The 26,022-nt window shown below is 40.0% G+C and overlaps 2 protein-coding genes across 2 annotated transcripts; both read left to right on the top strand.

The window, feature by feature from the left end:
* The first annotated feature begins 784 nt into the window (after positions 1-784).
* Positions 785-8,502, top strand: LOC139458205 (V-set and immunoglobulin domain-containing protein 10-like). The gene is made up of 12 exons (XM_071239552.1): positions 785-857; positions 1,592-1,915; positions 4,955-5,209; positions 5,341-5,661; positions 6,046-6,330; positions 6,622-6,906; positions 7,107-7,262; positions 7,578-7,596; positions 7,744-7,796; positions 7,906-7,998; positions 8,166-8,255; positions 8,441-8,502. Exons 1-12 carry the CDS (start codon positions 785-787, stop codon positions 8,467-8,469), a joined length of 1,983 nt encoding a protein of 660 aa, XP_071095653.1. The 3' UTR covers positions 8,470-8,502.
* Positions 8,503-13,503: 5,001 nt separating this feature from the next.
* LOC139457118 (contactin-6-like) lies at positions 13,504-25,069 on the top strand. The gene is made up of 12 exons (XM_071238550.1): positions 13,504-13,558; positions 14,739-15,095; positions 16,483-16,740; positions 16,981-17,265; positions 18,652-18,930; positions 20,789-21,085; positions 21,285-21,581; positions 22,110-22,259; positions 22,698-22,716; positions 23,148-23,200; positions 23,284-23,379; positions 24,951-25,069. The coding sequence occupies exons 1-12, from the start codon at positions 13,504-13,506 to the stop codon at positions 25,067-25,069; spliced, it is 2,265 nt and encodes a 754-aa protein (XP_071094651.1).
* Positions 25,070-26,022: the final 953 nt, after the last annotated feature.

Raw genomic sequence — 26,022 nt, 5'->3', positions numbered from 1 at the left:
ATGTTTGCTTGTTTGTGTGTTTGTTTATTTGTTTATTTATTCATTTACATGAGCATGTGTAACTGACACAGTTTGCTCTCCTTCCTGCAACAACATTCCGGGCTGATGTCTCTTTGGAGATGAGTAATGGAGAATAGCATAATATAAAACTTCAACGCCAGAGCATAACCAGTCTCGATTATCCGCAGACACAAATTAAACGAGACGTAAAAGGCAAAATAGCAGTGGAAAATTGTTTGAATGGATTACTGAAAATCAGTGATGGCACTAGGTGTGCGTCGAAAGGGTACTCATGTCTTGACCTACCGGTAGCAGGAACAAAGACGCCGCACAGCAGTATAACTTCCCCCACCTTCTTGGTTATAACATTAATGGGTACTCGTCTGTAACACGTCAACACAGACACATACAATCAATACGTATACACCATGCCCCAGCACTAATATCTGCCTTTTGTTGCGTGGTCGTTCAAGTCGTTTGAGTCACCATGAAATGAATATCCAGAAATTCTGAATGAATACAAACTGAGACTTATTTCATGTCTACACAGACCCATAAAATCAGTCAGTTCACATTATTACCAAGTGACAATATCTGCTTTGTGTAACAGAGGACACGGAGGGACATAAATCATTCCGTGAATATATAGATATTCTGAATTAATACACACTAAGAAATATTATGTCTACATAAGCCCGTTCATGCAAGCCGGGTGTATTTATAGACTGTAGTTCAACGCCAGTATCTATTTCCTACACACGACCTAGTTTCACACACTGCCGACATGGCCATGCTGTACACCCGTCTCATCCTCACAGTTGGAGCTCTCTTGGTGGACATATGTCACAAACACGTGGGTAAGTACACTATCTGACTGCTTGTGGTTTATGTGTGTTAATATTATTGCATCAGGGGTAACGAAATGAATCTCACACTCAGTTCCCACACATACAGTGGTTGAAAATAGAACCAGGAAGTAGATTGCACGTATATGTCAGTGGTTATGTACATCTACCTCTGCATGTCGATAATAAAGTGAGTGAGTGAGTGGGTTGGGTTTAACGCCGCTTTTAACAGTGTTCCAGTCATATCACGGCGTGTCACCTTAATGTGGGAGGAAAGCCTGAAGTGATGCAGGTCTCAGACGTTTAATAACAGTATTTCACTTACAGATCAGCGTGTCAGCTTGATGAAGGAGGTAAGCCAGAATGTATGTCTTACGCATTCATTTTGGTGAAAGCCACGAGCGCAGGTGTGAGAGACATAATGAGGGTGAACTGGAATTCGAACCCACGATCGTATGTTTCTGGCACGGCAAAGGGATGCAACTCTACAAAGCAAATTGGGGTGTCAGAGACAGCTGAACCGCATGTTGCCCCAAACCGTGTATGAATGAGACATCAGACGTGTAGTAAGAGATAAAAGTGCAGATATTTTTGCCTATAATAGTCCATTCTGATTTTGTTCGCAAGTTGTTCTTTTCCAGTAGCTTACAAGCATAATGCTTGTGTCAATATCTCGGAACATCGGGTTAGACATCGTTCTGTGAACCTCAATGTAACATCTCACAACATATTTACTACGGTTTCAGTTACTGCCCAGAACTATCAGCTGACGTCATCATGTGGAGGTTCTGTGCTGGAAGGGGGAAGCTGTACTCTGATGTGTTACACAGGAGAAGCTTCACATACAGCTATACAGTGGCAGAATGGAACTACATTCTACAGAAATAGCCAGGGTAGCTGCAGCTCCACCTCCCCATCTGTCCAAACTGATTACACCACCTCCTGCCCCAGCTCCACCAACTACACCCTCACCATCAACAACGCCGTATACGGCAGAGACACACTCAGCTGGAGATGTGATTATCAGTTTGGTGGCAGACAAAGCAACCAACTAAACATAAGTGTGCTAGGTAACTATGTTCTATTGATGTTTGTTTAAACTTCGGTATGACTTTCAGTATGTATAGAGTAACCCGATACAAATGGATGCATTAGGTAAGTATGTTCTGTGGATGTTTGCTTTAACCACAGTATGACTATCAATATGCAGTGAGTAACCCGATACACATGGATGTATTATGTAAGTATGTTCTGTGTATGTTTGCTTAAACCACAGTATGACTTTCAGTATGTATAGAGTAACCCGATACAAACGGATGTATCAGTAACCGTCTTCTGGGGATGTTTGCTTAAACCACAGTATGACTTTCCGTATGTATAGAGTAACCTTATACAAATGGATGTATCAGGTAGCTATGTTCTGCGGATGTTTGCTTAAACCACAGTATGACTTTCAGTATGTATAGAGTCACCCGATACAAATGGATGTATCAGTAACCGTGTTCTGTGGATGTTGGCTTAAACCACAGTATGACTTTCAGTATGTATAGAGTAACCTTATACAAATGGATGTATCAGGTAGCTATGTTCTGCGGATGTTTGCTTAAACCACAGTATGACTTTCAGTATGTATAGAGTCACCCGATACAAATGGATGTATCAGTAACCGTGTTCTGTGGATGTTGGCTTAAACCACAGTATGACTTTCAGTATGCATAGAGTAACCCGATACAAATGGAAGTATTAGGTAAGTATGTTCTGCGGATGTTTGCTTAAACCACAGTATGACTTTCCGTATGTACAGAGTAACGCGATACAAATGGATGTATCAGGTAGCTATGTTCTGTGAATGTTTGCTTAAAGCACAGTATGACTTTCCGTATGTATAGAGTAACGCGATACAAATGGATGTATCAGGTAGCTATGTTCTGTGGATGTTTGCTTAAACCACAGTATGAATTTCAGAATGTATAGAGTAACCCGATACAAATGAATGTATTAGGTAAGTATGTTCTGTGGATGTTTGCTTAAACTACAGTATGACTTTCAATATGCAGAGAGTAACCTGATACAAATGGATGTATCAGTTAAGTGGGTTCATGTTTGCTTAAACCACAGTATGTCTTTCATTATGTTTAGAGTAACCCGATACAAATGCATGTATCAGGTAGCTATGTTTTGTGGACGTTTGCTTAAACCACAGTATGACTATCAGTATGCAGGGAGTAACCATTTACAAATGGATGTATCAGGTTAGTATGTCAGGTGACCATCACCACCATCGGTGAAACCGCATTATCGGTGGTTCGAGAAGGGAGCTAACTCCGTTTGCCTAATCGAAAAATCATAGGTGGGCCCATATTGGAAACTAAACGCACTTGTTGTTGAGAATATGTCTATGTAAACGAACCCGCATTACGAACTTCTCCTCCTTCTCCCCCTTAACACAACAAAATACACAACTACAACATTTTGGGATACTGTACGATGCACTGACTGACCGCAGTTTATTCTTCAACAAGTATTCACATTATCATGAACATCGGCTGCATCACCAGCATCATGACCATCAACCAACCAACTGTAATTTACATGAATATATTCTATGCTTCATATTTGCAACGTATACATATACACAGGCATCGACGCCTTATCACGTATTCTTATGGCTCGTCAGCGAATACTCATCAGAGTATATCCCAAATCCATACTCTCGCAACCAACTGTTCCAGATTTTAACTATGGACACTGATCCATCTCACAACGTATTATCATGGCTCGCCAGCACAACTTGCAAGCAACGCATAACATCCTGATCATCATATGGACAGCTGCATCTACTTCACACACAAATAATAACAAATTTAGATTCAACCGATGTGTACTTCAATCGGCAGCATAGATAACCGAACATGTTTGATATAGCCAGCCTCGACTGCACCGCACCTGAGAATGAAGTTTCAACTTTCCGCTTGTACTTATATACCCATTACGAAACCAGGTTACCTCCCTTTGTTGTGCCTTCCGACGTTAGGGGAAATAATTTCGTCCCAGGTTAGACCAGGACATCTACTCTTTCCTTCATTTTCCACTACAAAATATGAATAATAAAAAATGTCACATACCCATGAAAAGTAATGACAAATGTGAGCCCACTAGTTGAAATGACTTTGTCAACCCAATGAAACCCAGCGATTTACAAATGTGGGCCCACCTGTTTCGATCACTATAAGACGGGAACAATGTGGGCCCACATTTTTTAAAAATGGTTATAAGTAAGCCAAGCTAATAAAGCTGAGCGATTTTTAAATGTTGTCCCTCCTGTTGCACTATGACGGAAGAACGTCTACCCACTAGGCGATATTCAAATATTGGCCCACTTGTTTCGATCACCATATATGACGGGAACAATGTAGGCCCATGATTATCAATATTTAAGTAGAATTTCGCGATTAATAAATGTGGTCCCTCCTGTTGCAAGCAATATGACGAAAGAACGTCTGCCCACATTTAGGGATTGATTATCAGAACTAACGAAACAACCTAACGAAGCTAGGCGAAATACAAATGTGGGCCCACTTGTTTCGATCACCAAAGATGACGGAAAAGATGTGGGCCCACATTTTGGAAAATGGTTATCAGCACTAAACCAATCTCAGAAGGTGTACGGATGGAAACATAAATATAATGCATTTAAACATTTAATTAAGAATACGTTTTACCGTAGGGATAAGCTGGGCATTTAATAGCTGGACCAACAAAGTACAGCGTCGGTGACGCCATTGCTCGCAAATACGAAAACAACGGAGATAGCTCCCGTTTGAAATTAGACTGACCTCCCTTTCCCAATATTAACCACTGATATTGCAGTTTTGCCCCACCATCCTACATAGATACACCAAAGATAATGTTATTATGTCAGTTCCCGGAACATTGTTACCATGACTAGACCTACAACATATATCACCTGTTTCTCCAACTCATTACAATACTTCATAAAACTATGTTGATATTTCAGTTCCCGAAATCAGTCTCACATGCACTAGTCTCCAACCCACCGTCGTCTTAAATAGATACCAACACTTTATAAAACTATGTTATTATTTCAGTTCCTCTGAGCAATGTTACCATAACAAGAACTACAATGTCTATATCCTGTGCTGCTGTCTCCAATCCACCGCCGTCCATGACGCTGTACAGAGACGGGATGAGTGTGGCCACCAGCCCAGTAGCAGTGGAGGGAGACACTGGCTGGACAGCCACCATCAACTACCAGCTGACAGGCACCAGTAGGAACTCCCTGTACTACTGCCAGGCATCCAACACACAGACAAGTGTCAACTCCACGTATTCCTATCCTGACAGTAAGTAATATAATAGCAATGTTCCCTCCACATCATAAATATTGTAGATAGTTACCTTTATGCCTTCGACATTACGTTATTGAATATGACAGATATATACACTAGTTGTGATTAAATCAATTTCTATGCAGTTGCTGTCAGCAGCGTGTCTCTCACAAACATCACATCCGCCAACCAGGAAGTAGGAGCTGCTGAGGGTCAACCCTTGACCTTGACCTGTGTGACCTCTTCCAGTTACCCTGCTGCTACTGTCACGTGGTTCAAGAACAGTGTTCCGTTGGCAAGTGGGATATCCAATGGTCACACATCCCAATCAGGTGTTGTCCAGACAACAAGTACCGTGACCATTATCCCTGTCAGGAGTGACCTGGGCCACAAAGTCTACTGTAGAGCCACCAACATCCACACCCCCTCCCCAGTACAGTCTGACAGTGCCCGGGTGGGAGTGTGGTGTGAGTAACTCTCTGTTGTCACACATTCGTATGTCATTCATGTGATATCAGTCAATCAGTCAATAACTACTGTTCTATACATGCCATTGCCTTATTGTCGCACTGGGAGGATACAGTTGTTTGCAGTCAGGGAGTCATTTAGTCAATCCAGTAATATGGCACTCAAGACAAAATATCATAGGTGAAAAGTGAGTATTTTCGTCAGTTAGACAGCGAGATCAACTCCTTCATGAGACTGAACTACGATGAATAGTAATTGACGTAGGTGTTCATGTAGGTTCAAATCATACTATATCGGATATGACATGTTGTCAAAGCAGTACTACAAATGCAGTGAGAGGTTAAGATAACATTGATGTCAAAGGTAACTGTTCTGTATTACAATCGGACCAGAGCAGGTGGATGTGACAAAGCCAGACAACACTGTAGCCTTAGAGAACAGAAACCTGACCTTGACCTGTACTGTCACCGCTTATCCCAACCTGACCTTCACCTGGGACTACATTGATGGAACACCTGTAGGGGGCACCACGGGGTCTGTGACAGGATCTTCTACATGGTGGTCACAGACCCTCACCTTCAGGCCAAATAAAGACAAGACCGCTGTGAGGTGTAGAGTCAGAAACACCAAAGCAACCGAGACTGGTTCTGCATCACTGGATGTCAAGTGTGAGAGTTCATTAGTGTGCCCAGTTTGTTAAGAGCAGTTCAGATTTTCATTTGAAGCACATGTGAAGGTTGTATATCATTGTAAACATAGGGAGCGAGCAAAGTGATATATAAAGATAATATAACCACCGACTCTTTCATGTATAGTGGACACTGTTTGATGAAATAACTTCTTTTTGTTGTGGATAACACTAACTAAGCCAGTTTGTAAAATGTTCCAGATAGTGTCATGTTCTCCACTGCTTTATGCATTTCTGTGTATAGTTACTATCATGGCTGTTCCTTTTTCAGACCCACCGCCGGCCCCTCCTTCCATCACAAAATTTCAGACTCTAATGTTTGAAGGAGACCCAGAGACAATCAGCTGCACGGTGACAGGAGGAAATCCTCTAGCTACTATCACGTGGTCCTGTCCCGGCACTGGATCAGCATCGGTCAGTGACAGTGGTCAGACCAGGACATCTACTCTCTCCTTCATTGTCAGCAGGAGTCAGAACAGTCAGCAGTGTCAGTGTCAGGGGGCATGGCTGTATGGAGGATACAACCTCTCTGATGTCAGGGCATTCAATGTCAGCTGTGAGTACCTTTATCTGTTTCTGGAGGGATTGATAGGTACAATTGGTAACTCCCCCTCATTCAGAAAGTTTGAAGTATAAAGCCTGTTTGATGTAAATGACACCTTTATCAAGCTCATCACATGATCAAAATACAAAAATCTGTGTTCAGTAAAAGAGAAGTCAATACTAATTTCATAAAATACTCATTTTATACTGCAGGTCCAAAGAAACAGCAACCACTCAATGCCGAATATAACATCACAGGTGTAATAGCAGGAAGTACGATAGGAACCCTTCTTCTTACCTTGCTGATTGAAGGACTAGTTCTTATTGTCCTCTATAGGAAGGGGTTCAGGTTTGGAAACATCATGAAAGGTATGTTGTTAAATCTCATGTTTACCTTTCAACAGTATTGCAAGTTGAGTGAAAACATGATGTGGCGATATTTCATTTCAGTGTGCCTTCAGTAGATACATGAATAATATGCGTCAAAGTTACGTACGAATCAAAATCATCACTGACCCAGAATGAGAACATACAGTTCGGGAATGTATATGGAATTAATAATAGCACAAATTGTCGATGTTTCTTGTATTAAGTCATTAAGGTTTCACATATCATATTATCCCTTTGCAACATGTTTAATGTGTGTATTACAGGGTACTATGTAATGCATTCTCTTCTTTGCAGGAACTGCTTCACAAAAAAGGTAGACTAAATGTATGAATAATACGTTTTAAAATAATTTATTTTGTAATAAGGTAGATGTCCTCTAAAATCACAAAACAAATCATACATTGAAGATGTTCCTATCCATTATAAAATGCCATACACGGACCTTACTTTACATTTGTAGCACAAGGAATACCGAAATAGAAGAAATGGAAAACATAGGATATTCATCCTTGGGTAAGTTGAAGTCAGCAATGTTCGTCAGATAGATTGTTTTGTTCACAAATATGACTGTTTCTACTTCGCCCTAACACCGTTATTGTATGTTCATATGGATTCGTTCCAGATCACGTCAACAGTCCAGCTGAGTACCCAGGCGATAAAGAGGCATCGGAAAAACAACATTACACACAGTTGAAGATTTATGAAAATACAAACGGTAGATGGATACTTTGATGTTCTATATACTATAGCAGTTCTCAATCGATAAACTCAGTGAAGGTACTGAAAGATCATCGGTGTGCTATTCATCTTTGTGTTACGTTTAAAAGGATGTGTAACATTTGAATTTGTTCTTTGCAAATGTGTTACGAATCACATTTTCAGTCGAGCCCAGTACCTACGAAGACATGACAGAAGCTCCTCCAGAGTCTATCAACGCATCTCCATATCAGAATAGCGGCGGTCAATCTCGAGGTAACCATTATTCAGAATATTTATACCCCTGAAAAGAATTAAAATCTTGCATTATATATTGTATACCAGAAGTAATTTAAGTTTCAAAATCCCACCCTCTTGTGTCCTGGTGTACAACACGTTTACCCTGTCATCGTTTGACAACTTTGAAATTAGTTTCCGGGTCTTCATTCCATGAGATGCAGTTTCAGATCCTGACTATGGGAACAAGTAAACAAGAAGTAGATGTGAAGATATCACTGGAGGGAAAAACACAGAGCGTGAACTGAAAATTATGTTTACCTTTCATATAGTATATAGTAACATATGACTGTTGCCTTTATCATTCAATATATTATTGCTTTGCATTATATTGACATATATAAGATAGCTACGCCAAAAAAAAAAAAACGACAATGAAGAACAAAGAGTAGTGTATTACATGATAAACACATTGTTATAATATGACGTCATTTCTGGACATTCGAGCATGCGCTCACCACTTGATGGGAGGGGAGTGTCTAGTGATTTGTGCCCCATGGATGAAGATTGGCAATGCAGAAAAACCCGATCGCCCAACGATGGCACCCAAAAGCGTGACAATCGTTTTTTGGAAAAAGGTAAAGATAATCAATTTTACGATTGCAAGAATATACGAGAACTACCGACCTGTGCATAACATGGACATGAGCGACATGGCCGTGGTCGGATTTTATTGTTGGAGTCATCATTATTAAAATACGTGTAAACATATTTTAAAGTTGCACAATTTTATCATCACTCTTCGAGAGGCTGTGCATAATATCGATATCAAATTTACGAAATAAACGATAATAATTCGTGGTCGTTGTTTATCATAAGATAAAACACTGCACCCATCATGGTTTCTTCTCCCTGCACTGCACTCACTCTCGTCGTTTATTTCTTAAATAGCACAACATATTGTTATATCCCCAACACTTGCATGGGATTACGTGACTGACACAAACTTTATAGTACTAAATTTCTGTGTCCCCTTTTCATAACTTTGTTTACAAAAAGTTGAGTCATTACCTGTTTAGCAGATGAACACATGCGAGGAGATTGACTATGAATGATCTCCAAAAGCCAAATTTTTCACCGTTTATAGCGGTCCTATTTAGTGCTTAAAACATTGTAAGATTTCACTTATAGCCTGTAATGAGATCCTGCAAGAAGAGCTAGCCTACCAAAATTAACATTTCAATGTCATACTTTCATATGACCACACTACATCATACTCCATTTGTGCTTGTCCAGCGTGGCCACTGGCTGATCTACAGGGATCAACTTCCTAAAGTTATCAAGACTGATACCGGCGATAATCGTCCCCGATCTTGAGCTATTGATCAGATTGCTTGTTATACAAACATGTCTGTGAGCCCAGGTTATGCTATTTAACACCCTGTGGGCTCCATAAACACACACACCTGACTGATCATTACGGCAATAGCAGCCAAGTGTGTTGTCGCGACTGTAAATTTACATAGTTCAATCATTTGAGCGTAAAACGTGTTGTTTCGTCGATATAACATATTTAAATGTCACAAAATGTGAAGTAAAGGCAATTACATAATGAATGACAAAGTTTGCCATTAGCTTTGATTTTCCAAAATAATATAGTGGTCTATATGATAGTTCGGTGTTTTGGTGTGCAGGTCTAAAGTGAAACGGCTGTCTGTTGACATTTTATACATGTTGTATTCATTCTCGTTGAGCCTTACTTATAAGGACATATAGACATGGCTTAACGTTGTATATGCTTCAGTATCGCATTTTAATATATATTTTGCTTACTATAGGTTATAAAGAGGCACCTTCATTGCCTTGTTTGTTTTGGATCCAATACTTACAGGAAATAAACAATGATTCACAATAAATAAATAGTGTTTAATTGATGTTTGCCATTCACTTTTGTAGTGAATTAAAGTAATACGTTACTTTTCATAAAATATCCTTGTACGTATACGAGTATCTCATAAGCATATGTAAAGAAATCACTATCAAATAGTGATAATACCAGGTGCTCAACAAAAGGTAGGTCTATCCTTCCACGCTGGTGGCAGTGAAAGGAATTAATTCACTTTTAATTTCATGTATATACACTTTATTTCATGTTGAATGTATCAATTTCTGCTGCACCGCTTCATTGTGATGATAGATTTATCTAAAATATGTCGTCAGTCTGTTGCGCTGTTATACTCTCCAGTGGACACCCTTTGATATGTGAAACAATCTAGAAACACCATGCTGAATATTCGTTCACAACCGCAAATAAACTACTGAATCTACAAGGTTTCAAAATGACAGTGTGATCATCCCATACTTGTGGGCATTAGGGTTTCCAAAATGATTTTTTAACCCCGGTTCAGCAAGAAACGCTTAAAATAATGTCCAGGCAACCAACCACGTTTAGGGATCTTATGGTTTTGTCATGTTGTATATCTTCATTGAACTGCCTACCTCGCATAACAAAGGTCTAGTCATAGTAAACTAGTTTCAAGCCATTTGTTAATGCATACATGTTGTGAATAATGTTTAACGAATGGCTATCGCAGGAGACAGAATATTGCAACTAATAATTGGCCCCTTATCTATTCAGTCTTTTGAATGCCATGTTGACTGTGAGAGTGAAGCCATTGATGCTCGTGTGGTTGCTCTGAACACGAACGAGTCACCTGTATGGGCATATTGTAAGCTAAGGTCGGTGACAAGGAACCAGATTAATCGCGTTTTGTATTGGTCTTTGTATATGCACAGAAAAGGCAATCTGGAGAGTATTCAAGTCAGCACAGGGACCGGACGCCTGAAGGTTGGGGCACGATACAATAACACAGGGTTGTGAAATCTGAGAGTTTGCATGGCATTCGTTGGGCTGCCTCCTCCTGTGTAAAGTATGGTGGCTGAATATTGCCATCTCGTGCAGTTGTATTGCAACAAGCAAACACTTATTTTTCAAGAACATTGTGTGAGTGGCGTGTGTTACCTGGTGTCATGACCAACGACCACAGGTTTCTGGCACACAGAATCATTTATGAATTAAAGCAACAAAACCCTTTCCACATACAATACAAATCTCTGAATCAAGCACAGTCGATTGCACATTTCCGTCTATATCATGGGCATGTGTTTATGAATCACTATCAAATAGTATGATATCAGGTGTTCGCTAAAAGGTGAGCGTATCCTGCACAACCGGTGGCACTGATCACAAACACATGCAACGAAAATCAACTGTTCACCTGAACAAAATAGGAACATATGGTACAAGACATCACGACTGAACATCAAGTTGAATATACATTTTGATAGAACACACAGGCTATGTTCACGACATTCTTCTGCCCAAATCATTCGAAAGTTCGTATACAGAGATGACAAAGATGTAGTATTTGCATATTGAGTGAGTGAGAATGGTTTTACGCCGCTTTTAGCAATATTCCAGCAATACCACGGCAGGGGGACACCAGAAATGGGCTTCACACATTGTACCCATGTCGGGAGTCGAACCCGGGATGCACATACTCATTGCAAAGTCTTAACAAACAACCGAGCCCACTGTATGATGCTAATAATTGATTCTAAAATACTTGAGAATATATTTCATCTGTCAATATATATGTATATCGTATTTAAAATTAGAAGGGAAATTTAATGTTATCCAATACCAAGATGTATGTGCAATGTAATATAACTGTGTGATATATATGTATGTTATATGGGTCCTATGGCCTTGAAAAACAATAAACTGATTGATTGACTGATACATACACAACAGGAATAAACCCGTCATCAATAACAGACTGGATCCTCATCTGCAGTCCCTTTGTCGACAAATTATACTATCACTCAAACTGCAACGCGATTGTGGCCTCAATGTTTACTCGGGTGTATTTATAAACAAGGAAGGAAACTACACATTATGATATCTGACCTGACAACCCATGTTAAGTTATTCGACGCCGGACAGCCCTGACACAAAGCAGCCCTGACACAAAGCAGCCCTGACACAAAGGTGAGACAATGTGTTTGGTCATGCTCCAAACAGACATAATTTCTGATAGTTTAACCAACGTTTAACAAAATCTAGACTTATGTACTTGTGTACATTTGCTTAGCTTCCCATTGGCAACTGCTTACATATATATTCAACACGCCACACAGCACATACAAGAAGGTACTATAAATAACTAATATTGATCTGTCATTTGAGTCAATAACTCCTTTGATAGATCAGTAAGGACGTTGTAACACAATACTCAGGGGTTATGTTTGAGATAACAACAGTCAAATCTTTTGTTGTAGTTTGAAATAGGTCGAAATGGTACAAAGTTATAGTAATCACGTGACAGAAATCACACGGGCCCGAGTGAACAATGCTCTAGGTGCGGAGACCCGCTCTGTCCTAACTACAAGTTGAACGGCGATTTTTATTATCGTTGACGTTGTTGGTGGTGATGCGGCGACTAGCCGTGCAATCTGTCCGCAACTGTGTGACCCATGTACATTTAGATATGTAAGATCCGGAGACCTAAGGAGGTGTTAATTGACAGTTATAATAGCTCTGGGAATGAAGGGTCCTGCACGGAGGAGACTTATGTTCGGAGGCGATATGCACAATGTATGCTGTATACATTAAATAGGCAAGCGAGATCAAATGTCATTGCACTTTGGCAATAAATATTGAAGCAATCAGGTATTTTGGATAAATGAAATATTAAAGAAACCTATGGTGTCCACTATGACAAATACATCAAATGGATTTCCCTCTCGTATATACCCGTCCGAAGCCAACATGACTTCATCATCAGCTACTCATACACTTGATCCGTTCAGCAATACTTAGATGCATGGATATCATAAGGAACGTTCATCTTACACACAGGACACCAGATTGAAAAACTATATATGCAAATATTTCATCAAGTAGAAGAAACTAGCCACTCTGGCTGATGTATATGTCACAATGTACCACATAAGCAACACGAGCACAGGCATGGTTCTGAGAAAACAAAAACATGATTAGAATGATGAATCCGCTTATTTTACACTGTCACACCCTGGAGATACATGTAACTGCCACTTAAAGAAGTTATGAAGATAACTCATTAATATACACATGCATAGTCTCAGTTCTTGCAAGCCACAGGTTAGAACGTATCTGATCATAATAAAATACGTAAGTCTCTACGTGGGAATGTGTAGTGTTCTCTAGCAAAAAATGTATTACCTTTTCAGAAAACTGCTGTCAATGGCGTCCCTTCCTAGAGCAGCAACGATTGTGCTTGCAGTTAGCCTCGTGAAAGGTATGTCAGGTTTTAAGATTAAAAGAAACACTGCACAAGTATCAGCAATTAGCATTTCTTTCTGTATATACTACATACTATTATCAAGGAAAGATTGCAGCTGTGATGTGCTAATTCCATTTATCACAGAATATATATGAGTATATATTACAGTAAAGTAGTATATATATATACATATATATTTATCATATAATGGGTAGGTTTATCGGCAGGATAAAGCCAAGGGATAAAAACGATATCCGTTGGGGTCATATGCGGATAGAGATGCAAATATCAAAGGTCAAGTAGGGACTACTTTCACTGTCGCATTCGTCTTTCGGCGATCGAGTCAGATTTAACAATCGTGAATCTTGATAAACTACAGAGATAATTGCTTTCATTATCAAAAGAACAGTCCAATATACTGAAAATCAGTGTCTTACTGTGACGTAGCTAAGGCATGTTTTGGTAACTTGGAGATATAAATTTCGACACAATTTTGCGAGGGCATGAGGCCTAGCCAAGCGGGATCAGTAGCCATATCTGTGCTTGTAGACCTCTGCGGCTTGCTCCACAAATTAAAATATTTGGATTTGGCCGAAATATGTTTGAATTGTTACCCTGTTTCGCTTTAAGGCTGTTTGTACATCTGACTACACTTCTTAACGTTATGACAGGTTAGGCCGACTGTCAACAACGTCTGACCGTGGCCGAGACGTCTCATAGACTAGGGTTAGAGTAGCTTACTTTATTAGTCGCCAAGGCTCGCTAAATGCAATGTTTATTCCTAATGCAGGATATTTACCATCCCCAAACACACTCGCGTGATAACCTCCTCTCTCTCTCTCTCTCTCTCTCTCTCTCTCTCTCTCTCTCTCTCTCTCTCTCTCTCTCTCTCTCTCTCTCTATCTATCTCTGTGTGTATATATATATATATGAGAGGAAATGTTTTTCAGCTGTTATAAGGACAATGTTAAAAAATGAAGATAAACCGGATAAGCTCTTACTATGAATCTTGATTTGTCAACATCATACCCGTGCTCGTCAGAGACTTGTCACACACAGATCTTTGTAGCCTTGAAATAACTAAAATACTGCTTAAGGCAGCGAGGAGCCCAACTTGCATTTTGCATCCTCTCTAGAGTAACATCGGGAAAAGTCATATTTTAGAATGGTCCCTGTTTTGCGCGTTTATTTCCAGGTGTTGAGGGAGCAGTGACAGTATCCGGGTCAGGAGGTGCAGGGATACCCAACCAGCAGGCTCTGAGACTGAGATGCAGCTACACTGTGACACCGGGGGATGTTGTTACCGGGTACACCTGGAGGAAGGGGGAGGGCATCTCTGCAGTGCTGATAGCCAGTGGATCAGTGCCTGCTCAGACAGCTGTGTTCTTGGACTCCTGGCAGAACAAGGGCGTGTTTGTTGGTGACTACACCTCCTCCCTGGACATCCAGCTGCCTGCCAGTCACGTGACATCAAGCTATGCAGGGACATACAGGTGTGAAGTGAATGGGTTGTCAGGTACTGGACAAGTGAGTGTCACTGCCTCTGTGTTGTGTAAGTATATGATGGACATTATTATGGATAGAAGAGTCAATGGGTCACCTCCAGTTATGCCAGGAATACCATGTGTTAGATACCAGACACATGGATGTCATTGCCTTTGTTGTGGTGACAAGTTTGTTATTATGAATGTACGTGTGTGTTTGTGTGTGTGTGTGTGTGTGTGTGTGTGTGTGTGTGTGTGTGTGTGTGTGTGTGTGTGTTAACTGTCGCATTCAAGGATCGAGTCTGGAACGGACAATCCTGTGACTGACATCATGAACATCGATACTTGATACGATGACAAGTCAGTGACCCTGGTCACCCGATCCCATTAGTCACAGCTTTACTAAATCAAATGCTTGAATGAAAGGGGAATTGTTGGTGTCTATGTTTCCAATAAGACAAATTAAAATGTCAATAATTTCGAGAAGGCCTGCCTTCCGAATTTCAAATGTTCACACTGTTTCACAAATTTGCATGAATGGTGAACACATGAATATTTCCAAGGCGAGTGAGAGTGAGTATGGTCTTATGCTGCTTTAAGTATGGTCGTGTAAAATGCATCATTTAAAACAATATATTGGGGATGATGTAATACCAAAGACCCGTAAAGATTCCGGGGTAGAATAGGTCTTCAGCAACCCATGCTTGCCGTAAACGGTGACTTTGCTTGTCGTAAAAGCCGACTAAGGGGATCAGGTGGTCAGGCTCGCTGACTTGGTTTATGCATGTCATCGATCCCAATTGCGTGGATCCATGCTTATGATATCAATCACTGGATTGTCTGGTCTAGACTCGATTATTTACAGACCGCCGTCATATAGCTGGATTATTGCTGAGTGCGGCGTTAAAACCAAACCAACCAACCAACAAACCAAATACGCTATGTACATCATAAACGACCTAAACGGTTTAGCAGTATTCCACCTATAACACCTATAACGAACATGTCCGATAATACACATGGTGATTCCGTCAAATGACATATATGAGTATGTAAATATCGCTCTAAATAGTTGATATGGTATAAAACCCCTCATTCTGTTACTATTTCTCACATTAATTGATTATTGATTAATTGATTCGTTCATTAATTCTAAAATGTATATGGGGTGTTTACTTCAGCATTCTTTTGACATTTATCGCAAAACAAAGGCTCCAATTTATGTCTTTAAGTATCATGTGATGTGTAAACAGTTATTATTGTATAACATCAAGTGAAAGATCCGTTAAATTGTTGTGGGAACTGATCGAACTGTATTCATATGAGACACAACATATGAAATGAATATTCCAACAAACAGATGTCCACTCAATATCTGGCCTGCCGTCCATCTACCGAGTGATCGAGTCATCCCGTCTCAGGATAGACTGTAGTACCTGCACCATGTTCTTTCAGCTGTTCCATCAATATCTGGCCTGCCTTCCACCTACACAGTGGTCAAGTCATCCCGTCTCAGGATAGACTGTAGTACCTACACCACACCCGGCAACCCTCCAACAACAAGCTACACCTGGACCTATGGTGGTTCTACTGTCAGTACTGGGGCTGTACTTGATCGAATCAGCATCAGCAGGAGTCAGGGAGGAAACTACACCTGTACTGCCAGCAACACTCAGGGATTAGATTCGGCCTCAGTCAATGTGGATGTACAGTGTGAGTAATTGCGACACCTTCTTCTGAAAGAAAAGTTATATGTTGTTATTATTGTACAAAATATATGAATACAATTATTATTTTTGTTATTATTATATATATTGTATGTTGAACAAATCATGCCATAACAGTTTACATAGGAGAGTGTCAGGAGTCATGCATGTTTTACTGGATAATAACCAGTAAATGTACATGTTTATTCAATTTCGCTTATGGATTTGTAATTTTCCTATTTTTCAGATGCTCCTTCTATATTTGGACTACCAACAGTGCAGAATATCTCAGAGTTCTCTAGCCTCAGGATAGACTGTAGTACCTACACCACACCAGGCAACCCTCCATTAACAAGCTACACCTGGACCTATAGTGGTTCTACTGTCAGTACTGGGGCTGTACTTGATCGAATCAGCATCAGCAGGAGTCAGGGAGGAAACTACACCTGTACTGCCAGCAACACGCTCACACCCAGTGGGGGATCCCAACAACTGGGGACAGCAACAGCACAGATCAATGTGGATGTGCAGTGTGAGTAGCAAGTAACCATTGATGCCATAGGGTTCCAAAGCCACATTTCTTTACAATGGATTATGACGCGTGTGCGGCAGTATGTCTGTTTAAATAAGAAGCTGAGGAAACACTATTTGTAGTTCCGAGATGCTTCTACGTGTAAATTAAAGTGTCACCACTATCTAGGTTATCATTGCTACCGAAAGCATTATCTATCATACCCAGCAGTTTGTCATGCTAAATTACAAGTGCTGGGTATAGTGTGGACAGCTGGTCTGAAGAGTTCCATAGTTTGCTAGTTGGCAAGTAGTATGTATAACACACATATATAAATCGTATTTACTATGCAGACATATTCGGCTTCTGTCAGTTTTATTTAAACCAGTGTGTTTGTCACAGCATGGTACAGCTGAATCAATGTTTAAAGCAGAGCAAAAGACAATTCACTCGCACGCAATCCACATTGCTCACAAGCCTCGTGACGAGTGGCACAAGCTCCCAACCATGTATGGAGACAGGCTTTATGCTACATCAAATAATATCTAACAAACTGTCAAGCACTTTCAAATTGTGCTTCAAAGACAACTTAGTTTGACTTCTCTAGGATAACAAAAGTTTCTGTTTTTTGCTACCACATGCACTGTTTATTTTTCTTTGATAACCTCCAATAATACATTTACTGCACTCAACCGTAACGCAATGTCGATGTATTGCAGAGGAAAGATTTAATAATAGATTGTTTACTTATTTTCCTGAATGTATTGCTTTTAATAGTGATTCATAAATGCAATACTGCAACGCCAGAGGATGATCATTCTCGATTATATGCCGAAACAGATTCCACTGGGGGTAAAAGGCAAAATAGGGATGTTTATGTATGAATGACATAGTGTGATGGAAATGTGTCAGAGGGTCAGACTTCACATTTTGTTTATTGCTGTTTTGATCCTGAGTTGACGTTTCCATTGGCACCACACATTTTGATGTCAAGTACAAAAGTTGTTCCTGTATTGCAATTTGACCATACATATGCTCATGTAACATATCCTTTTGATGAACTTTTTTATTCTGCGTTACATGTGGTTGGTGTATGGCTGTCAGTGTAAACATGAAGTCACAAGTATTAAATGAAATTGATCCCTCGAGGTATAAACTAGTCATATACAAATCTAAACAAGTGCTAGTACTGTAATTTAAAAGTCCGTCCGGAAAGTTCGTTTCATTATCCTAGATATAGATAGATCAACATGTTAGAAATATGTAATACACTAAAAGCATGTGGAAGTGCATGCGATGAATTCAGTTATGGAACTCATGTTTCTTTTCTTACTAATCCACACACATGTTAACTCCAATATACAGACAATACCCTCCCTGTAATATAATAATGAGTTATAATTTCAGATCAGGCCAGTATAAGTATGTTCACCGCCAATTCACTCAGCGGCACATTGACAGTTAACGAATCTGATACAGTGACCTTGAGATGCCAGATTGATAGTTACCCAAGGTCAATCATTAGGTTACTGAATGGAACTGAGGAGTTGACAAGGGCAGATAACTCCCTGACAGCAGAATATAGACTGGAGTCAGCAGACTGTAGACAAAGAGGGAACTACTCCTGTACTGCCACTAACAACATCGGAGCACCTGTCAGTCAGAGGGTGGAGTTGCTGGTCATTTGTGAGTAATCACTCAGCCGACCCGATGTTCGCACCGATACGTGTGGTAGTGTTGTAATTATTGCCATTAACTAAATTTGTCAGGCTTTAAAACGAAAACATTATATATTTGTATATTTGTGTTGCTCTTTGTCCACTGTTGATCCTGCAGTGCATAAATAAAACAGGTATCAAGTTTCCTGCATACACAACTTAAATGTCAAACTCTCGTTTAAAAGGATACCAAAATTAGGTAGCTGGGCACCTCACAAAAGTGCTGGGGATGATAATCTTGGAACTACGTGATTATGTTCCGCACCATTGCCGAGCTAAGAAAGTCTGATTCAGGTCATTCATAAGTCCCAACGTTTCTTGTCTTCCTACTGATAGTTTATAATGCATACAAATCTAGCAATTATTGTTACCATAAGTATACAATCGATCTATTTGACACATGGCACTGACACATCGTCATTGTCTAAACGTGATATTCACAACGTATTGCAACTATGACTACGATGGCTGGTCAAAAGGTTCTGAGCCTGACCATAACAACATGAACTAGTCATTGTAGTAAATTGTTTTGGTAGTTCTTGGAAGTGTATTTGGTCTGTTGAGGACGTGTGTATGTTAGTGACAGTCTGTTGAACGTGATAGGTGTCCAAATGGACACACAAATGGAAATAACCGAGCAGTCATCAAGTTTTTCCTTCAAATGCATGACCGCAAGTCACAAGTGTATGGGGATAAGTGCCCTAGATATTCCACTGTCAAACGTTGGGCAGCTATGTTTAAGGCTGGGAGAACAAGCCGTGATGATGACCCTACATCTGGACATCCCTTAACCTCCATCAATGAAGATTCAATCAAGGAGATAGAAAAACGTATACTGTCAGTTAGACGTGTTTCCATTGCTGAACTTGAGGCAGACATGGATCCATTGAAACTATTATGGATCCATTGAAACTATTATTCATAAACATATACAGATGAATAAGATATTTGCCCATTGGGTGCCAACGTTTCTTAATTCAGATCTTAAGACAATTTAAGATTTCGTCACATTAAAAAAGAGATTAGTCACGGGTGATGAGACATGGGTCTACTACTTTGATCCAAATTCAAAACGTCAATCCACAAAATGGCCCCATTCCACTTCTCCAGCACCCAAGAAATTCAAAATCAGTGAAGAAAGTTATGGCCACAGTATTCTGGGATGCAAATGTTGTGATCCTTGTTGATTACCGGTCAAAAGACGATTACCGATTACTACTATGCTGACTTGTTTCATGGCCTGAAAGACTCAATCAAAGAAAAGTAGTGAGGAAGGCTGACTGCTGGAGTTCTACTATTTCATGACAATGCCTCTTCTCACACCTCTTGACTTGCAAAGGCTGCTGTGTGACAATGTGGATTGGAAGAGTTTCCATGCTCACCAGACCTTGCACCAGTTAATGCCACATGTTTCATAAACAACTAGAACACCTTCGTTGGAAGCGCTATGATGACAACGATGACCTCAAAGCTGCCGTGAATGTTTTTGTCAGGTTGGCTTCAGAAAACTGCTTCCTGACTGGAATTGAAAAGCTTCACTATCGATATGAGAAGTGTATTGAAGCCAGGGAGATAAAGTTGAAAAATACAATTAAAAACACTTTCACAATTGTTCGTTTTGTTTGTTAGAACTTTTTTACCAGTCCTCGTATATACAGGAAATGCCTACCTTTTCGTTTTGTTTCGTGTTAGATAGGACGATAGGGATATCATCTAAGTATGTTCTTTCACTCGTACACGTGCGGACAGTTTATTATTTGTTCTCGAATCTATACATAAGTTTAAGCAAGTGTATTAATTGCCGTCTGTCTTGTACATTTAACCAGTTCCCCCTCGACTTGATGAATCAGTTCCCCAGCAACTCAAATACGCCGCTAGACTGGGTGGTAACGTCACTGTGTCTGTATCAGTCCTGGCCTACCCCCTTCCTACATTCACCTGGAGTAGAACCACCAGCACCAGCCAGGACCTCACTGGTTCCTCCAGCCCTGTCTCAGACATCTCAGTCACTGCCAGACTACACCTTACTAACCTCCAACAGCAGGACTTCGGGGACTACAGTCTTACAGTGGACACTCGTGTAGGCCGGTCGGTGGCATATACTGTCAGTCTCAAGGTCGAAGGTGAACATCCAATTCTTATTCGTCCATTCAGTTTTCATATAATCAATTATTAATAATTACTACTACTATAGCCTATTTTATCAATATACCATTTTATGTGTGTTCTGAAAGTATGACTTTTCACTTCATGATGTTCACTGTGAGTATCTTGATACAGAGTTTCTCAGAACAAACATATGGTATTACGTTGTTTTAATAGGGCCTCCGGGGACACCTACACAGTTCAAATCTCTAGAAAATGTAACAACGTCTTCGGTGTGGTTGTCATGGCAACCTGGGTTCAATGGTGGACATCCCCAGTCTTTCATGCTTGAATATCTTCAGTTTGTTACAAGAACGTGGACCGCGTACAACACGTATGATGACACTGGCAAGGTGAAAGTGGTGGAAGTGACGGGCCTAACGTCAGGAGATATTCACCTTTTCCGTCTGCATAGTAGAAATGCCTTGTCTAAAAGTTCATCTTTCGCCATTGTGGAAACTGTGACTCCTGGGGGTAATTATCACTGACGTGGGATCTCAATTTCTCATAATCAACAACATTACATGAAGAAAAATATGTATTGTAGCAACACATACCTATTTTTAGCATGCCTGTTTGGGTTTTTTTTTTAACGGCACACTAAACAATGCCACAGGCAATGTTATTTAAACAACATATATATTTGTCTGTGTGTTTATTAGCATGTTTATCTATTTGTTGTTTGTTGCATAGCACTGCCCTCAACAATATTTCACTTATATGGCTGCAACCTGTAAATAATCGACTCTGGTTCAGAAACTGAGTGTTTTATATATGAGTTATAGTAAGTATTGTGGTGCGTCAACATTTCCTTGCTATGTGATATGTTGTCGTTGCGGGTTCATCGTAGAATATAAAAAGTTTAAAGCTGCAGTGCATAAACAATTATCAATAAGTTCAACATGTGCTTACTTGGGTTGGAAAATGAATGTGGTAATGTTTACCGATTTACTGCAAACCAGTAAATACACGACAACCACTCGTTATACTTTTATAACGCAGATCCTACAGACCATCAGCAACTCGATGCTACTTGTACAGAGGACATCGTGGGATCAACTGTTGGAACTCTGCTTCTTGCCTTGTTCATTGAAGGAATTGTTGTGATGGTCCTCTACAGAAAGGGTTTCAGGTTCGGACATGCCATGAAAGGTATGTTACAAACTATCCGTATAACTGTAAGTAAATTGACGCAGTATTAAGAACATGTTTGCAGTCAGAATAACATTTTATATTGACACTGCATATAATGACGAATAACAGTGTTATGTATTGAAGTGGAATAATGTTACTTACTCAGCATACCTAGTGTGGTCTAACTGATACGTCAGTTGACCTTAACTTCAATATAATATCATAAATAACAAAATATATGCATCTATACGTCAGTCCTGAGATGTTAAATATATCCTATATATATATATATATATATATATATATGTATACTTGTAAAAGAAACGGTTGCTTCTGACTCCTCTTTTGTCATTTTACTTTTCATAATCTCCCTGTGCAGCATGTTCACTATACATACGATATATTCGTCATGTGTTTACTATTAAATACAATGTAGACATTCTTCATCTTTTGCAGGAACTGCATCACAAAAAAGGTATTCCAAATGAATTCATATTGTATGGATTTATAGGGATTCTCTCCTGCGTGTCTTCTGATATCAGTTTCGATTAGTGCTGATCTGTTTAAGAGACACAATGCAGATATCTGTTTCACCCCCATATGTTATTCTAAATTAATTTTTGATTATGTACGTGCGAGGATCAATAAACTTTGCTTCCAAAAACATGACAGAGTCGCCAAAAATGTTCACCTTTTGACATAACTGACGACAGTAATAACTGAAGTAGTCCATGCTTATGAAGTAATCACAATATAGCAGCGATAAAACTACAAATAGATAAATATAAATTGATGGAATAATGTTAATGATGATCTTTTAAAATCTAAACCTAACTGAAATGATGTGGACAACTCGTGTCCTACATGTACATGTACTTTAATGAACTGACCTGTCAACGTTTGCAGCACCAGTCGAGCTGAAGATACAGAAATTGACAACATTGGCTATTCTTCCTTGGGTACGTGGTCGGTAATATTACTGCTAATGATCTCACACTTATACCACAGTCTCTCAGAACTGATAGAATCTGTATTTTTTTAGATGCAGTCAACAGTCCGGCTCAGTACACAAGTTTGGAGGAAAAGGCACCAGATAAACAAAATTACTCACAGCTGAAGATTTATGAGAACACGAAAGGTAATTGAGCCGTTAACGGTTATAATAGTATTGAATGTCCAGTATTGCAGTATGTTACTGTCAGATTAGTATTGACAGCATTGTACACATCGTACTACAACCAAACATGAAAATGAAAATATTACTTTCTGAAGAGTAAGTATGTACACACATACTCTTCAGAAGAGAAGTAGAGAAGAAAGTAAAGAATACTCGGAAACAACCTGCAGATTCCAAAGTTGTAAGAGGTATCAGTTTCTAGTATTAGTTGTATCATTACAATGAGGGAATTGTGAACATATTACATTGATGTATGACAGTCGATGCTATGACTGCTAACCAACAATCTAGAAAAACGATAGGGGTGAGATGGGAAATTTCAAAGTTGCGGTTTTGGATCAGTAGTGCGTAATACGGCCACGATTTGTCAAACACTCATTCACTCGACGAGGCATACTGCGTATAAATGTCCTTATGGCGATTTTGGGGAGTCTGTCCCACTCCTCATGCAGGACCTGACCAAGTTCAGCCAACGTGGTTGGCGGCCTATAATGTTGACGCGCACATGTCCCTATAATGTCCTAGATGTTTTCAATGGGGGAAAGGTCTGGACTCTTTGCTAGATGTTGTGCTGCTGAAGGTGAACACTGACGATTCGTGCGCGTCGAACACGGGAGTTGTCATCCTGAAAGACAAATCGTCGACCCACACGCCTTGCAAACGGGACAACAAAGGGTGTCAGTATGGTGTCCAGATAGTACTGTGCAGTGACCCTTCCTTGCACAATGTGTGGTGGGGTTCGGTCAGTAAAAGTGATTCCACCCCCCACACCAGAACCGATCCACCGCCAAATTCCCCATGAGGTCTCATGTTGACATGAACTTGACGAAAACATGCCACATGACCAGCGATGATTACCCCAGTTTCGACATTGTGTACACCATTGACAACTGTTGGCAATATGACGATTTGTAAGGGGCGGCACCACACGTGGCCGCCGAGCATGGAGCATGGAGCATCTAGACGAGCATCTATTCGTCTGACCCGTAACTCGTCCCTAGTTGCCTGGTGAAAGTTTGCACCAATCTAATTTCCCGTTTGAGGTCGATTTTGTAGAGCCTGGTAGCGGAACAGTCGATCCTGTACTCTTGTCGTTGACCAGGGACTCCCTGAATGGGGTCGATCTTTTCTGCCAGTTTCCAGCATGCCAATAGCCCGTGGCCGCACCGTGTGTTGCAGATGCCTCGTCGCTATATCATACACAAACAATGAAAGAAATCAAGTAAATCACAACTGTAAGATAAGCAAAATCAATCAGATTGACAGACATAATGGTGAACAGAGATTATTCCACCTTCTCTGAAAGTGTCATAATCAGGAATGGCACGCTACGCACGGGTGTGGGACCACTGCGTGCGGCACCTGATGTGTTTGGGAACAATGTTTTAAAGACATGAACGGTCTTGCATAGGATGCTTGTTGTCAACAACTATCTTTGTTATAAAACTTGCAATTAAGATTTGAATTTTCTTATCCCTTACGTTTTAAAAGAATATATATATATATGATATAAACAATCATATATCTTCTAGAAGATGCTCCAGCAGATACGAGTACCTTTGAAGGCATGGCAGAGACTCCCCCTGTGACCTATGAATCCATCAACGCATCTCCGTACCAGGACAGTGGCGGTCAACCTCGTGGTAATTAATCTTTGAATCTCGTAGCGCTGTGACTAACTTTAATCTTACATCATTCTCAAACTGTGCTTGTATGTTGTATAATCTATTCAAAGGGGCGGTGGTGTTGTCAAGTGGTTAAAACGTGCGCTCGTCACGTCGAAGGTTCGGGTTCGATTCCCTACATGGTAATAATGTGTGAAGTCCCTTGAAGGTGATATTGCTGAATAATGCTAATAGTGGCGTAAAACCATACTCACTCACTCACTCACTCACTCACTCACTCATTGTATACTAATTTGAATTGATATCCTCCCTGTTCCAATCAAAAATAGTGATTAATGTTATATTATATCGTTATATTGCACTGAACTATGCTATTAATCGTTGTCTACAGTTGTTTATGCTTTTAAATTGATTAGCAGTCTGAGAATGTATTTTTATTGACTTATTTATTGATAAGAATTGCACATGATACAGTCGGAATCGTAGAATGGATTATAGCAGAGACGTGTCATGAATATGAAAGGGGTTTTGTTGTTTTTTATTCAATATTTTGTTTGCGTTTATGAAGGTATAATATAAAAGCTGATAAGCACAACGTATAAATTGAGTCAGTGGATGTATGCACAGTATAGGTATTTCATTTGTGTAAGGCATGCACAACGGTTCTTACACCTCCATAAACGCACACAATTATAATTTCTACCATGAATGTGAAATACTCGATTCTGATCGGTCAATCACGGTATCAAATTATTACAGTGAGTGAGTGAGTATGGTTTTACGCCGATTTTAGCAATGTTCCAGCAATATTACGGCGGGGGACACCAGAAATGGGCTTTGGAAATTGAACCCGGGTCTTCGGCGTGATGAGGGAACACTTTAACAACAAGGCTACCAGACCGCCCCACAAATTACTATAATCACCTTTCAATTGAAACAGCTGATTTGACGGCACCATGACCCTGGAAGCTATTATATA

The sequence above is a fragment of the Haliotis cracherodii genome, unplaced genomic scaffold (genome assembly GCF_022045235.1).
Source record: "Haliotis cracherodii isolate W230 unplaced genomic scaffold, xgHalCrac1.p SCAF_12, whole genome shotgun sequence".
In the NCBI taxonomy this organism is placed as follows: domain Eukaryota; kingdom Metazoa; phylum Mollusca; class Gastropoda; order Lepetellida; family Haliotidae; genus Haliotis; species Haliotis cracherodii.
The sequence above is the reverse complement of the archived record's forward strand: the minus strand, read 5'-3'. Positions and strand labels throughout refer to the sequence as shown.

What these genes read in the sequence shown, in the direction of transcription:
- LOC139458205 (XM_071239552.1), top strand. Translation starts at nt 785, where the DNA reads ATGGCCATGCTGTACACCCGTCTCATCCTCACAGTTGGAGCTCTCTTG. An exon ending in CACGTATTCCTATCCTGACA is followed by an intron (nt 5,210 to 5,340) that starts GTAAGTAATATA and finishes ATTTCTATGCAG; the next exon opens with TTGCTGTCAGCAGCGTGTCT. An exon ending in TGCATCACTGGATGTCAAGT is followed by an intron (nt 6,331 to 6,621) that starts GTGAGAGTTCAT and finishes TTCCTTTTTCAG; the next exon opens with ACCCACCGCCGGCCCCTCCT.
- LOC139457118 (XM_071238550.1), top strand. Translation starts at nt 13,504, where the DNA reads ATGGCGTCCCTTCCTAGAGCAGCAACGATTGTGCTTGCAGTTAGCCTC. An exon ending in GGTGGAGTTGCTGGTCATTT is followed by an intron (nt 18,931 to 20,788) that starts GTGAGTAATCAC and finishes ACATTTAACCAG; the next exon opens with TTCCCCCTCGACTTGATGAA. An exon ending in CATTGGCTATTCTTCCTTGG is followed by an intron (nt 23,201 to 23,283) that starts GTACGTGGTCGG and finishes GTATTTTTTTAG; the next exon opens with ATGCAGTCAACAGTCCGGCT.